General features: G+C 33.1%; 1 protein-coding gene and 1 long non-coding RNA gene across 2 annotated transcripts; both read right to left on the reverse strand.

The window, feature by feature from the left end:
• Positions 1-3,958: 3,958 nt before the first annotated feature.
• Positions 3,959-4,879, reverse strand: LOC132728404 (uncharacterized). Its single transcript, XR_009625479.1, has 2 exons — positions 4,594-4,879; positions 3,959-4,231 (listed from the first exon to the last, which is right to left on the reverse strand). It is a non-coding gene; the product is annotated as an uncharacterized LOC132728404 (long non-coding RNA).
• A 534-nt stretch (positions 4,880-5,413) lies between these two features.
• On the reverse strand, positions 5,414-14,513 carry LOC132728403 (uncharacterized; the record flags this gene model as incomplete). The annotated part of the gene is made up of 6 exons (XM_060714052.1): positions 5,414-5,530; positions 8,109-8,276; positions 8,658-8,847; positions 9,034-9,195; positions 11,215-11,376; positions 14,448-14,513. Coding segments are annotated over 6 exons (865 nt in total), but the record flags the coding sequence as incomplete, so codon positions are not given.
• Between the last annotated feature and the right edge of the window lie 424 nt (positions 14,514-14,937).

The raw sequence follows: 14,937 nt of genomic DNA on the forward strand, positions 1-14,937 counted from the left end.
CGACAACATTAATACGTGACTAACGCATTCAGTCAACATTACCATGTAATTTTATATATTGTCTGAGGCATAAGTATCAATCTTCCAATCACTATCAGAAGGTTGTAGAATCGACTAACCTTGTTGGTTCTTGCAATTTATATCAGAATCATTGCCTTGATTCAAAGTTCTTCATTTAATATTGAGCGCTTAATGTTATATTTAACTTTTAAGGGTATTAGCTAAACGATTTTATGAATTAAAACGTATTAATACACAGGGTTAGGTCAAACAACAATTATTGTCATAGTAATATAATTATTAGACAGATAGGCACAAACTTGACCTCTTTGATCATATAATTCATGTTAGATTGTGTCTAAATATTAAATTTTTATTCTTAGAAAGTAGATATTCTAGAGATTATTTTAGAGATCATTTTAATAGTTTTACAGTCTCTTATAACTCCTTATGTAGGAGTGGCTTTGTGTTGTGTAAAAATGTTGTGTTTTATTTCATAATATATGTAAAGTACACATAGATGAGACTTAAATAAAATATTTGAGTTGAGTTGAGTTGAGTTGTGATAGCTATGTCTTGCAGATTACTCCTTGAGGACGAAGTCATGCGTATCAATTGTACGTATATTATCATCTGCGTTGGATGTTTACGTTAATTACATTTCTTTTACAAGGGAATATTTAAATGTGCCGGCTCCCAGACTTTTATGGAATATGAACTGACGAAGTAAGTTCACATTAATTGCATTATTAAAGCCACCTACGTAATACAGTTTTGGTCGCTTTCTTACGTGAAAACCAAACTAACTTTCATGTAACGCGCCAATATGGAAATCTAGAAACAAATTGATCCCTGGGAAGCATTTATCAAAACAAATAACAGAAAAATTGCAGACTCGGTTTGATTAAGTCTGTACATGAGAGATAATGAATAAATGCAACAACCCTCATGCCCCCTAGCACCGGCTTGAGCGGTACTCAATTCTCAATACTTAATAGAGCTGGCACCAATGATTCCGAAGGACCATAAGATATAACAACACTGAAGTGAAGAACGGGGGCAATTGTTTACAACTGCTACACACCACTTGCCACCTGCTGTTGTGAAGTATAAAAATCTAGAAAAAAGTGATTCCTCGGAAGCATTAATCACAACATGGAAGTCATTTCCCGCTTGACCAGACGGCGATTACTTACTCGCACACACGTGGATAAGCCTCATCACAATTAGATTTACATTATCAGTATTACTTGGATATGCTCCGTTTTGTTCACCATAGTTTTCGTTTCTGTTAGTAGGTCTATATTGTGTCTTGATATGCGAGTATTATGACATCTTTTTCGTCGCACTAGTCGTAACTACAGCTTTTGAATGAAAAAAAGGACGATAAACCATAACACTGTACAGGGCAACATGAGGCGTTACATAGATGTATTATGTTGCACAATAGAAGAATGTTAAGAGGATTCAACAATACTAGTATTTGAAATTTCCTTTATCGAATCTAGGATTCGCTCGCCTTCACAGAAGCTGTATCTGGACATTAGACTTCTTGTAGAGATGCAAATTCGTCAGTTTGACTACTTAAGTTCGAGACCGTAGGCCCTTTAGCATATTCTTGCTCTACATTATCACCATACAGCTTAAGAGTATTTTTATACATATATCATATAAACATCGTTTAGTTCAGATTTGATATTACTCAGTACTCTTTTTAGGTTAATGCCTAAGAATGATAACTTTCAATCAGAAGTTTAAATTCTATCTTCAGTACATTAATGAGTCATATGTTGACTTTAACCGATTTTCTCGAGTAGTTTTGCGCTATAAACATGTCAGTTTGATAGTCCCGGCATAAGGATACAAAACTGTTAATAAGTCAAGCTCATTGCATTCTGAACTGACTGTAGATAATAGTCATCATTTTTATACGGGTCACTCATCAAAGTCATGTACTCGCTCACTGACTGCGTATCAGTCAACAGTGACGAAAACGGGATATTCACACAAGTATTACCATTCACGGCAACCGGGTCTAGCTAAAAGTAATCAATTCCGTACTTAGGTTTATAGTTTCTTGCCAACGCCTCCGGGAAATGTCACAAGTTTTAAATCCAGCAAAACAAAAGAAAATTAGTTTTCCTCTTCAAAAACAAAGATTTATCTATCAACACATACATATACAATAACCGATATATATCGGTTATATATTTATTTCCCGTGTCATTTAATATAAATACATCATTTTAACAGAGCATACACCAACATGTCATCAGTAGGATTTTACCGTTGTCATATTTAAAAAAATAAAATAAATAAAATTAATCTGCTATATATGAAGATATAGTTGTGTGGCAAAATTCTCAGGTTATCCTATTATATGCTTGATGGCACTAATTAATATTAGCAAAATATCCTATTAAAACAAATTGCCTCCAAATTGCTATTTTTATATAAAAATTGGATTTAAAAGTAAAATATTGTGAAGTGAAAAAAAAATAATTATTTCCACACTGCAAATGGCACTTTCAATTCACGTAAACTACCAAAAACAAGGTCAAAATATGCAAAAATAGCCCTCACTGCGTTATCACTTTTTACTTAAATCCTTTTCTTAAACTCTTAGTATATTTTCTAAAGTTTAAAACAAAAAAAATGGCTCATCTAGAAGCATGAAGCTTTAGCACTTTAGCCGGGTTATTTTTATCAATGGACTTAAAAATCAAAGACTTTAATTGAAAACATTTATCAGGAAGTTAAAGATATGTCGAAGTTGCCGTATGCGCTAAGTTACTTCTTCCAGTTTAATAAGTGATGTTCTGAAAAATATCAGGCTGTTAACAAAATACAGTGGTAATTTCCCTTTAAAGATGCACATTTCGGCGCTTTTTTGCACAATTTTTGTATTTTGATCATTTATATAATAATATAAGCGATTCTGCGTTACTAGATATATATTTTCAGTGATTATTTTATAATGCTAAATCTTAAGAGCACGAGTTTCTTGATTTTCTGTTTGTATAGAAAACAATAGAACAAAAACAAGACAGTAAATAATTACTGGCCTGTCATTTGGTCGGAAAGTGATTTGCCAGATCATTTTTAACAAAGGAGTCGGAAGGTAAAGATCTGTTTTTCCCCGTTAGCATTCTGTGATATTTTAACTATCCCAGGTGTTGCATCATACTAAAAAAAGTAAGACTTGCGCATATAAAATAATCATGATTCAAGTAATTTAAGCAATTATGACATTAAACCAATGCGGCTACTTTAAAATAAACACTCCTTGGCAAAGTGATATAACAAGCCTATTGTTTCCTGAAAAATAATAAAATTTAACATGTCTGTGGTAATCACATGCCATTTATATATATGGAAATAATAAGGGATCCCCATCCTTATTTTTGATTTATCATATTTGAAATATATTTTTGGTTTATATGCCCTCAAAATGAGTATTCGTGCCATTTTCAAAACTAAATAGCTCAAAATCGGGCATTTGAATCGATTTTTGTTTCAATTTATTTCTCGTTATTACATTTTCAGTCAAAAAGTAGGTTAAATATATAAAATAATATAACATGCACTTTACTATGCTTAAATGAAATGGCATAACAGAGAAAAAAAACAACATTTTTTATCATCTCGCATAATCATCTACAAAGTAAAAATAAGTGACAACAATTTCAGCAACTTTTGCACCATAAAGGGGAATAAAGTAAAATCATGAATTGGAAATCAAATAAGACGTTACGAGCCGCGGTTTTGAGTTATCTGTTCTTGAAAATGACCAAAAGAGCTTAACACATACTTTTCTGAGCGGATAACTCAACAAATAAGGGGTGTTCCTCAGGTTTTTAAAATTTGTTTAAACTATAATATTTCTTTAATCATGCAAAGTTTTGTAAAATTATATTCACTGGTTTGAATTGTCCTTCTTTTCCCACGTTACTTATACGTAAAACTCATAACTTTGGAAATTTCCGATTAGCGTATAACTGTCTTTCTTTGTAACGTTTTAACGATGACATTTTGAAATCTTTCATTAATTGTGTACAGTGCATTGCCTTTGGTGATGTATTGTCTTTATTTATCTATCTAATTCATTGTTTAAAAAATAAAAAAGAGGTTGGTCACCTAGTAGAAGTTTTATATAATCATGTTAAAAGCTGTATCTAACGTTCTTGATATGACGCAGATATTTTTATCAATTGGTTGACAGTGAATATTCCTGAAACAAGAAAGTGCAAAAATGTGTTTGATTATCAAATGTTTGATAAAGCAAAGACGATGGCTGATTCTCTTAAAACTTTGGCATACATTTGTACATACTTGAGCTCAGGTTTAAAAATAAACATGAAATTTATCTTTAAAAACTGGTATTGCTTAAATATCTGTTAGCTTAGTTTGTATATTTATTTCAATAATGATGATTATCATAGACACTTCAAAACGACAAAATCAAGGTTATTTCCTTATCAATTTAAACATTAGAAAAAAAAAATGATTATTTACTCTGAGTTAATACATGGTTTCAAAATGGTAAAAGAAATTAAATATATTTGATGAATAAAAACAAGAAACAGTACTTACATGTCAGTTGTTTCCTTGTGCAACCCCTTTGCAAAGCATTGGACCATCCTTGTAAAGGTACAATGCAGGCCATACAATGAAATGCAGATACTTTCCTGACTTTGTGTACGGTTTGTAAACATTAGTATCAAATTTGTGATTGACTTGTAGATCAGGGAAGTCAACGTGTACGGGTGGTTCGTGTTGACACATTGTCCAGCATATGTTAACACATTTCATTATATATTTTATGACCGTATCTTCTCCTTCTAAATTGATTTCACTTTCAGAAGCTATAACATTTGCGACTTCCTGAAAATATATGAGCCGCGCCATGACAAAACCAACATAATGGGTTTTAGACCAGCATGGATCCAGACCAGCCTGCGCATCTGCGCATATTGATCAGGATCCATGCTGTTCACTTTCAGTTTCTCTACTTGTTATAGGGTTTGTAAGCGAACAGCATGTATCCTGATCAGACTGCGCGGATCCATGCTGGTCGCAAACCCATTATGTTGGTTTTGTCGTGACACGGCTAAAATGTGTCACATACAGAATATGCAGTTGCGTAACGCGACACGAACGCGATATTTAACCCTTTTATTGCATTTCATGTCCAATGTATATTTACCTGATATAATTTACCCCATGACCTTTTTTACAATCAATGAAAGATATGAATGTAGTGTATGGCAATGAATTTTATTAGATAGAAAACCAAAAACAAATTAAATAACACAAAAAAACAACAACAACACAAAATAATGGGCAAGCTGGGTTGTTGAACATAATTGAAACTATTACCAACAAAATAAATAAATATGTACAGAGGTCAACGCTATTTAAAACATACCATTTCAAGCTGATAAGAAAGCTGTTTTTCAACAAACTTTCGCAAATCCATCACAACATTCCTTTGATCAGTTTGCAAAGAGTCAAACGGCATTGTAATCACCTGGTAGAAAAAAACAGACATTTTTATCTGTAAAAAATCTTATAGAAAAAACGTGCAATTTTACTTTAGAATGAATATGCTTGGGTGTCTAGAAATAAAAATTAAATAAAAGTTTTAAATAAGCTCTCAACTATTGTCATTTATAATATACTCATAGTGGTAATCTATCTAACCTTCCCTTATCTTACATGCAAAATACCATTCAGCGTGCAAACCATATGTCATTTCTCAAACTTATGCTGTGTTCTCACCGCCGATCAGATCAACTCGATCAAGCACAATCAAGCTATCGGGTACCGGTCTAGCCCGGTCTGCGTGCGTGATCGGAGGTGGTCGAAACGGTCTACCTTGGTCGGCATGGCTCGGGCTTCCTTCTCGAATTATTTTGACATGTCAAAAACAATTCGAGTAGTGATCGAGTAGATAAGCGGTCGAGAAGCGATCGTATAGTGATCGAGTAGAAGATCTAGTTGATCGAGAATAAATCGTGTAACGATCTAGTTTGGTCGAGTATACATCTCTTTCCCGATCTGTACACGATCATCTCGACTTCTACCCGAGCATTATTCACGACTCTTTGACAATCATTACGATCTGGTCGGGTGTAAATCTGGCAACGATCGACCAGAGGTTCAATTAGTCTAGTTGAGATCGTATATGACTCGCGTATAGGTATGGGTGATCGAGAAGAAGTCTAGATGTTGGTCGGGTTGTTGTCGAGATAAAGTCGTAAAGCATCGATTAGGGTCGACTTGAGGTCGTGGAGGTGTCGTGAGTCGGGACGTTCGTGTTGATCTGATCGGCGTTGAGAACATAGCATTATTTACGGGGGTGTTCGCGAAGTCCCTGTTAAAGTGGAATAATATTGCATTGAAAGCAATTTTTCTAATGTCTTTTGTTTAAATGTAGTATCGAATAACTTAAACCGATCACCAAAGCTTTATATGTTTTCTAGTTTGAATGTTAGCACAAACCGTGTCCATGGTAACGCATGTAACACCGACCAGGGACACCATTATTTTAAAGCTTTGCCTGACTTTAAAGTGCCCCTAATTTTGCGAATATTACGAGATTGGAGTAAGAGCTGATACGGTTCTAGACCGAATTGTTACAATTGATGAAACTTGGTTGTTGCACTATGACCTTGAAGTTCACATGGAGACCCTGCATACACCAATACATAAAAAGCTAAAGCAATCAAAATCAAAAATCAAATATTTGTCCACATTATATGCAATCATTAAAATAAATGCATTCATTTCTTTTTGAAAAATTTGACTTGGACTTTATGGAAATTTTTTTTCTAATTACCTCCCTTTATTAACATGAAACGTAAATTCAGTAATATCTTTACAAATAATGCTTTCTGAAACTTACAATATTGATAAATTTTCATTTGAGCAATATTTTAATGATATAAAACGATAAAAAATTGAGTGACAGGATCTTTAACATTATCATTGTTTGTTGAAAACTTAAATCTTTAGATAGAATGATAGAATATCATTCAAATAAGTTATAAATAATATTACACAAAGATCCATGGACAAATCATAATTATTTCAAAAACTCAGTATGCTTGCATTTGCGTATTTCAGGTTCTGAGGAGGGATCTCGCACGTGCATTAAGAAGGAAACGTACCGATTTACCACTCGGGAGAGTAATTCTGCATCAAGATAACGCTCCTTGAAACCGACTTTCTTGCACACACCCTTTGCAGTCTGGACCTCGCTCCCATGGACTTCAGACATTTTCCTGAACTAAAGGCACAGCTACGAGGAATTCGTTTCCAGATTTCTGAAGACTCAGAACATTATTGTGACGTTTGACCAAGAGTGGTATTCAGAAGTCTTTCAGAAATGGATCCACCCGGCATCAAAAGTGCATGGGCGTAGGCGGTGACTACATAGAAAAACTGTGACTTTTGATGTTTAGCGCGACGTCACTGCCACGGGTTTACTTAGATGTATTGTGTTTTGTGTAAATTATAGTATTTTCATGTTTGGTAAAATGTGTGTGTAGCATATCACTAGATTTGTAATGAAATAAATTTTCTAGTGATGCATTTTTTTATCTCAATATTGTTTATTGATTTTCTATAATCAACTTTGTACATGGACTTCGCGAACAACCCTGGTATATGCTTCATCAGTTTTTTTCATGTCGAGTTGAACAAAACCGGATTCAAATATCAGAATATTCAGAATAAAGCTTTCCAGATTTAAGTTTAGTTGATCTACTTAATTTACGCTTTAAGATTTTAAATGCATTCTGTATATAGCTTAGTAAATATTTATAAATATATAGGGAAGTAATTGCTGTAAAACGTCTTTTATTCTTAAGCAATTAGAAATCCATATGAACGCTTTTACGATTCTTCATTGCTAACAAAATAAAATAAAAAAAGATCATTTATCAAAAGCGTTTATTCACGCTATAGGACATCGGAACTGGATAAATACTAATTGATAGGCACATATATGATATAATTTCTTAAAATATTTGTTAACATTACTCGATTATCTGAAACCTAAATAAGCTTAAAGTAATAATATTACATACACACAACTTTTATACCTCATTCCTGAAAACTTGAATCTTTTCATTTTTTAGGATTCCAAACATTTCATTTGTGCCAACATCAATCCTTTTCGGCAATTGAGTTCGGAGAGTCAGAGAACACAAACTTTCCTTGATACTCTGCATATGATCGTTTGATATTTGCTGACAAATAGTGCTTGCTCTCTAAATAAGAAATGTAGAGAAGATTAAATAAACCCAATTCACATCTGTGATTTGATTGCTATAACTTATCATAACAGAAACACTCTTGAAAAAGCGGAAATATTTATTTTGAAGTTCTTGCTACAATAACATTGTTAACTGATACTACTACTTATTATTACTCTTCAAATTCATAAAGACATTGGTAAATAGTCATGACAATCTACTAAAAGATTAAAAACAAAGCATCAAAACAAAAACAGATAAATAAAGTCATTTTCACAGATTCTTTCTCAAAATAGTTAGATTAAAACGAAACAAAACACACACAAAAACATCATGTTTTTAATGTTTAAGCTAATCCTAAACATGTAAATGATTTACAACTCTCATAAGTTTCACCTGCAATAAATGAAGCATGAAGGTCGTTCTATCCTTTTCATCAGTTTTAAGAACTTCAAATGTATCCGTCCATTCATTGTCATAAAGTTCAGAAAATTCCTCTGCAAGTTTGGTTGGACGGTTCTCGTCACTTAGATCAGCAATATTCGGATTATCTAACGTTAGGTTTCCTCCTGTAACTTTGCTCAACCTATTGAATGAACAACAAACATTTTACGTACTGGACACTATAAAGTTGTATGTTGAATTTGAGTTAAAGTAATACAAAGTACCATTGATGGTCACGAATTTAGTACTCATTCAGGACATACATACTCGTAAATAATATTTACGTTAATTAAAAACATGCTAAAGTAGATAATATAACAGCTGAAACCTTAACAAGTCCTTTTTTACTGAATCGTGTTTTTTCTTTTCTTCAGCCAGCGCCTTTATCATATTATTTGTCAATTCCTCTTTCAACCTAACCATGTCAGCCTCTTTTTGTTTTACTTCACATTCCATTTTCGTTGCATATTTTTTAAATTCCTCTTGCTTACTGAAATTATTGAATTAAGTTCATCTTATAAGCTAGTATATGACATGCGCATACAGTTCCTAACAAATCATGATGATTATTGGAATTTTGACATTTTCCTATCAAAATTATGTTTTAAGAAATTGTAGGTTTCAAAATGCTTGTAAAAGTAACGTACGTTATATTTTGCAACGAACATGAAGTATGTTTTAAACAATACTAAAGTTACGTGAGTTACCGCGGGGTTTTCCTTATAAAATCATAACTTATGAAGATTTTTTTATAAGATTTACAACAATACTGTTGAAAATGTTAACAAAACTATAGAATGCTTGGTTTTTAAGCCGACAGAAAAATTTGATTACATATTCTGTTAAATGTAGCTTTAAACTTGACTTCTCTGGAAAAAGTGATTACCGAAGTAACAAAAAATCTTGAAACAGTTAAATAAATGCTTTTAACTCGATATTTAATGTCTTTGTATGTTATTGATAAAATGCTTTCGAGAACTCGTCCGCCATTTTGAACGTGCAATGAAAAGTAAGGCATAGAAGACATGCCGAACATGCCTTTAAAATTGTTTCAAAAGACACAAATTTTGTTTATTTTCGTTCGATATGAAAGAAAACAAATTCTGACACTATCGGAAATACTCAAAGGGCGTGATAATAACTGTCTTTATTATCAGCCGATAAAGCCTTGCTGGATAAACTTATCTATCTCCAGTAATTACGTCACATGTTTAGCCTATGATGACTTGACATAGTTAGCGCCAAAGGAAAAACACATGTAGACGCTGTTTTATCGGGGAAAAGTAAGAATGAAACTTATTAAAATAAATAATCAAATAATCTAAAAACATGAAAAAGGTAGACAAAAATACATGGTTGATGCTGGGATAGGAGAATTTGAACTAAAACAGTTCAATGTACTCAGAATTGATGTATATTCCCTAAGTAGATACACTAGCCGTCTTATTTCCTCCCACAGTATTTGCAAATCGACGCAATAACGAGGCTAGTATGTTTAGGTGATGTCACAGGGCAGCGCCAAACAGTGCGTGCAAAACCGTCAAAAGAGTGCTATTTCAATGTTGCTAAAAAGTAATATATTACTTTAGTTCACTATAATTAATCCGTTTTCGCTTGAAAAATTAATAAAAAATTAAAACAAATATGATAAACACACAAAAACGTTATCAGCGTATTCAAAATTTGTTATTCTCAAAATGTTGTGCAAACAGTAGATGTAACGACAGTTTTTCAACCGACTGGAAAATCCTTTAAAAATGTTGTTATAACAAACTCTACAACCACCAAAAATATAGTTCAACTTTATTTTTTTCTTGACGTGCAAGAATTGAATTAGATCTTGATTTATATATCACGGTATGTCGTTTAGGTGTTTAAGAAATTATATCAGTCTTAGCAACACCCAGACCGATATTATTTCGAATCTAATAAGACAATTTAAGGAAGAACTCTAATGCTTTTTTTTTCAAGCAGAGATTTATTACGCTGCCGATTTTTGTATAACGCTGTGCGATACGCGATGTCCCACACTAAAGTCACTAAAAAAAAATATTTAAAAAAAGTTAAAAAAATAAGAAAAACATTAATTTATCACGTTTACAACAATTAAAACTTACGTGTTAAACTGGATGGTATTATGTTTTCTTTAGTAATCCATTAATAATTCTTGTGAGATTAAAATGACGTCATTTTGGCGCCTTTATGAATGAGTTGCATGTCGTTACGCTGCTTTCGAATTGGCGCCGATTTGTCTTATATAAAAGTTAGTTTAAACTTATTTTTTTCAATATAAACAATGTTCAATTGAATAAGAACGAAAGATATAAAATGTTTAAAAGTTCTTCTCCGATTATCCTCTGCTATGTATCAAACCCGTGGTGTTATTGTAGGTGAGATATTCTTTTAAGAAACCCCTGGTGCAAGATTAATAAAACTTTTAAAGAGGACTTTTAGGCAATGCAACATGTTAAATTCAATATGCTAAAGTAAATTATAAAACAACTGAAACCTTAACAACATTTCCTGTTTTTCTGAATCGTGTTTTGTCTTTTCCTTCTTTGCAGATGCCAACGCCTGTGTCAATTCCGCTTTCAAACTAACCATTTCAGCTTCGTATTTTTCTACTTTATTTTCCATTTTCGTTGCATACTTTTTAAAATCCACTTTATTACTGAAAACAAGTTGTAAATTATTGATTAAAGTCCATCTTATAAGCTGGTATATAACATGCACCATGAACATCCACTCCTAAATCATTATGAGGATTATTGGAATTTCGACAGTTTTGCTTGTAAAAGTGGCATGCACGTACATTATAGACATTAGTATAAGTTTATAACAGTATTTAAAACAATTTGACATCCGGAACGTTCAAGAAAAGATTAAGAAAATGCGCGTGAATTGGTAAACAAATTAAACAATATTGATAAAATATCAAATGTTATACCATATCATAAGTTGGGCATGATGAGTATGTTATAAAAAAACAAAATGATGATTGTGTTTGTGAAGAATGTGAACACTACTATACAATTGACTCATTTTGCGTATTTAGAAATATTTTTTAAATTTGTCGTGTTGCTCAAATATTAGAATGCGAAATTCATCTTCGTTTGTTTTGTATAAAAACTTTTGCCAGAAAACCAATGACTAGATATTTCTCTACCTAAATAATGTTGATTGAGGGCAATGAAAACAAAAGCTTTATAACTTTGTAACGACTAGTAACCAATTGGCTTCTCCGTAATAGAGGTTACCGGCGCAAAACACTGCGCTCTAAGAAAGTAACACAAAGCTTGTTACAGTTTAATAAAAACTTTTATTTCGATACTTTATGTCTATGTAAGTTATGACATTCATATGCCCGAAAGAATCTCGGGCATATTATGTTATACCACATGGCGTCCGTCTTTCCGTCTGTCTGTCCGTCCGTCCGAGCGAACATCCAATGGTCTATAATTCCGTCCAAAATTTTAGTTAAAAAAGAAGAAGGAAATCCCATAAACCGACTGGTTTATGTGGTAATGTTAATGGTAACCCTAATCAGTTACAAATTATTTATCATTTAGTGATTAAGCTGTCCTTGCTGACTTGTGCCCTGTCCTGTTTTTGTTGGGGTCAGTCTGGGCTCCTTGCCACTAGTTCTTGTTGCTGGGTCATATGAGGGTTGCGTTCATTGAACGCCGCCTTTCCTTGTTGATCTTGTTTATCATATTTTACGGGGTAAAAAGCCACATAAAGATCAAAGAAAAAGCACATTAACGCCAATTGTTGGCAACTCCGCCCGTCTGTCCTTCTGCCCGTTAGCAATTTGGTTTCCGGAGCATAACTTAAGTTCCTTTCGACTTCATAGGGTGATTGTCCATATGGGGTTGAAGACACCTATTGATTTTGGAGTCACAAGGTCAAAGGTCAAAGTCACTATTACCTTAAAACTCAAAACAGTTTCCGGAGTATAACTGAAGTCCACAATATTCAAACGTCATAGGATGATTATCCATATTGGGTCGAAGACCCCTATTGATTTTGGTGTCACAGGGTCAAAGATCAAGGACACGATGATCTTTACACTGAAAATTGTGGTTTCTCGAACATAACTTCGCCCACAGTGTTCAAACTTCATAGGATGATTGTAAATATTGAGTAGAAGACTCGTATTTATTTTGGGGTCATAAGGTCAAAGGTCATGATCACAATGATCTTTACATTGAAAAATGTGTTTTCTCGAGCATAACTTAAGTTCCGTTGCGCCCACAGTGTTCAAACTTCATAGGATGATTGTAAATATTGAGTAGAAGACCCGTATTTATTTTGGGGTCATAAGGTCAAAGGTCATGATCACAATGATCTTTACATTGAAAAATGTGTTTTCTGGAGCAAAATTTAAGTTCCATTTGGCCCACAGTGTTCAAATTTTTAGGATGATTGTCAATATTGAGAAGAAGACGACCCCTATTAATTTTTGGTCACAAGGTCAAGGTCATTATTACCTATAAACTGAAAACGGTTTTTGCTCAATAACTTAAGTATTAATCAACCCCTTGCTGTAAAATTTTATACGATGAACGGCCATGTCCAATTCATGACCCCTATTGATTTTAGGCTCATAAGATCAAGGTCATGGTCACAATAACCTAAACACTGAAAATTGTACTTCCCGGAGCATAACACGAGTTCCATTCGGCTAACAGTGCTCAAACTTCATAGGATGATTGCCTATATTGAATAAAAGAGCCATATCTATATTGGAGTCACAAGGTCAAAGGTCAATATCAAATGACATTAATATTGTTAAAAGTTTTACAACAGTCAAACTTCGTACGATGACCACATATATTGAGTACATAAATTATACGCCCTAAAAATTTGCTTATATGATGTTATATTCCTTGCATCATTCTTTCCATTAGTTCAAAAGATTCAGACCGGACACAATATACATAATATATAAGTATGACCTTGACCTGAGAATGGTCTAACCTTCGCTCAGCACATCGTCTTATAATGGTTTACATTTCTGCCAAGTAATTTTAATTTCCTCTATCGCTTCAAGAGAAACAGGCTGGACATTCTATTTTTAGCTTATGCGGCCGAAATTTTATTCAGCCCACCAGTATATGTCAGCAACTTAATAAAGGACTGCCCAATTGTTCACTACTATAATTTTGTCTAAATTAATCGGGCTTTGACGACAAAATGTTAAAAAAGTCTTATCTTTTCTATTTTTGGCTCGGACAACCATCTTGTTAAGATGACCCTAACTACTCGAACAATATTATAGATGATCATCAAACGACTATGCCTTTCATGTAACATCACATTCTATTCAAAGGTAAATGCGAAGATGTCATTGAAAGAACTTTCTATTTTAAGCTATGACGGTCATCTTGTTCACCAACACGGATCCATATGAGCATTTTAGTAAAAGACTGCCTAATAATCATTTCTGTAGAGTTTCATCGTAATCTATAGGGCGGCTGAAAACAATATGTAATTTAACACTTTTTTATTTTTAGAACTGGTGCCTACCTACGTGAAAGACTAAAACTATTTCAATAATTTCATAATCTACAAAACGCTTAAGGAAAAGATATATGTCGTTTAAAGGTGTTTTTCCCCGATTTTAGGTAAAAATGTTATAGACAAAGGTGTATCACAAATGCTCTCACTGAGCAATACGTGCTAAAATAATATAACAATGAAAATCACATATTCATTTATTTCCCAACTATAACACCATACCGTTTTTCTTGTTCTTTGGTTTCTTTCTTCAATTCATCGATTTTCATGTTCAATTTCTCGATGTCCCTGAATAACAAAAATAACAATTTTATCAGGTATACCCTATCAACCTAAGTTTACTCAAATAGATAACATCATCGCAATCAAAATTAAAAGTAGTTGCGGCCTGACCGAGTGGTTACCAACAAAAGTTTACTTGCCGCGTGGTTTAAACCATTGCAAACGCTAGATTCCTTAAGTAAGTACAAAATGCTAATTACTGGTTTGTCCTAGGAATTGGTCCAGGAGCGTGTCCTGGATTATAGCAACACAAGATAACTATGATAACATTTACATAAATGAAAAAATACATTATTGCCCTTATAACAGAAAATGCTTATTAGTACGAAAGACCGGTGATTACATTTTAACTTCAAGATTTGAGCTTCATGATCATGAATTCCTGATTGAACGTCATCAATTCACGTATTTACGTTCAACTTATTAGAAA

This window comes from Ruditapes philippinarum, unplaced genomic scaffold (genome assembly GCF_026571515.1).
Source record: "Ruditapes philippinarum isolate M1 unplaced genomic scaffold, ASM2657151v2 ctg21133_1_1_1_1, whole genome shotgun sequence".
Taxonomy (NCBI): domain Eukaryota; kingdom Metazoa; phylum Mollusca; class Bivalvia; order Venerida; family Veneridae; genus Ruditapes; species Ruditapes philippinarum.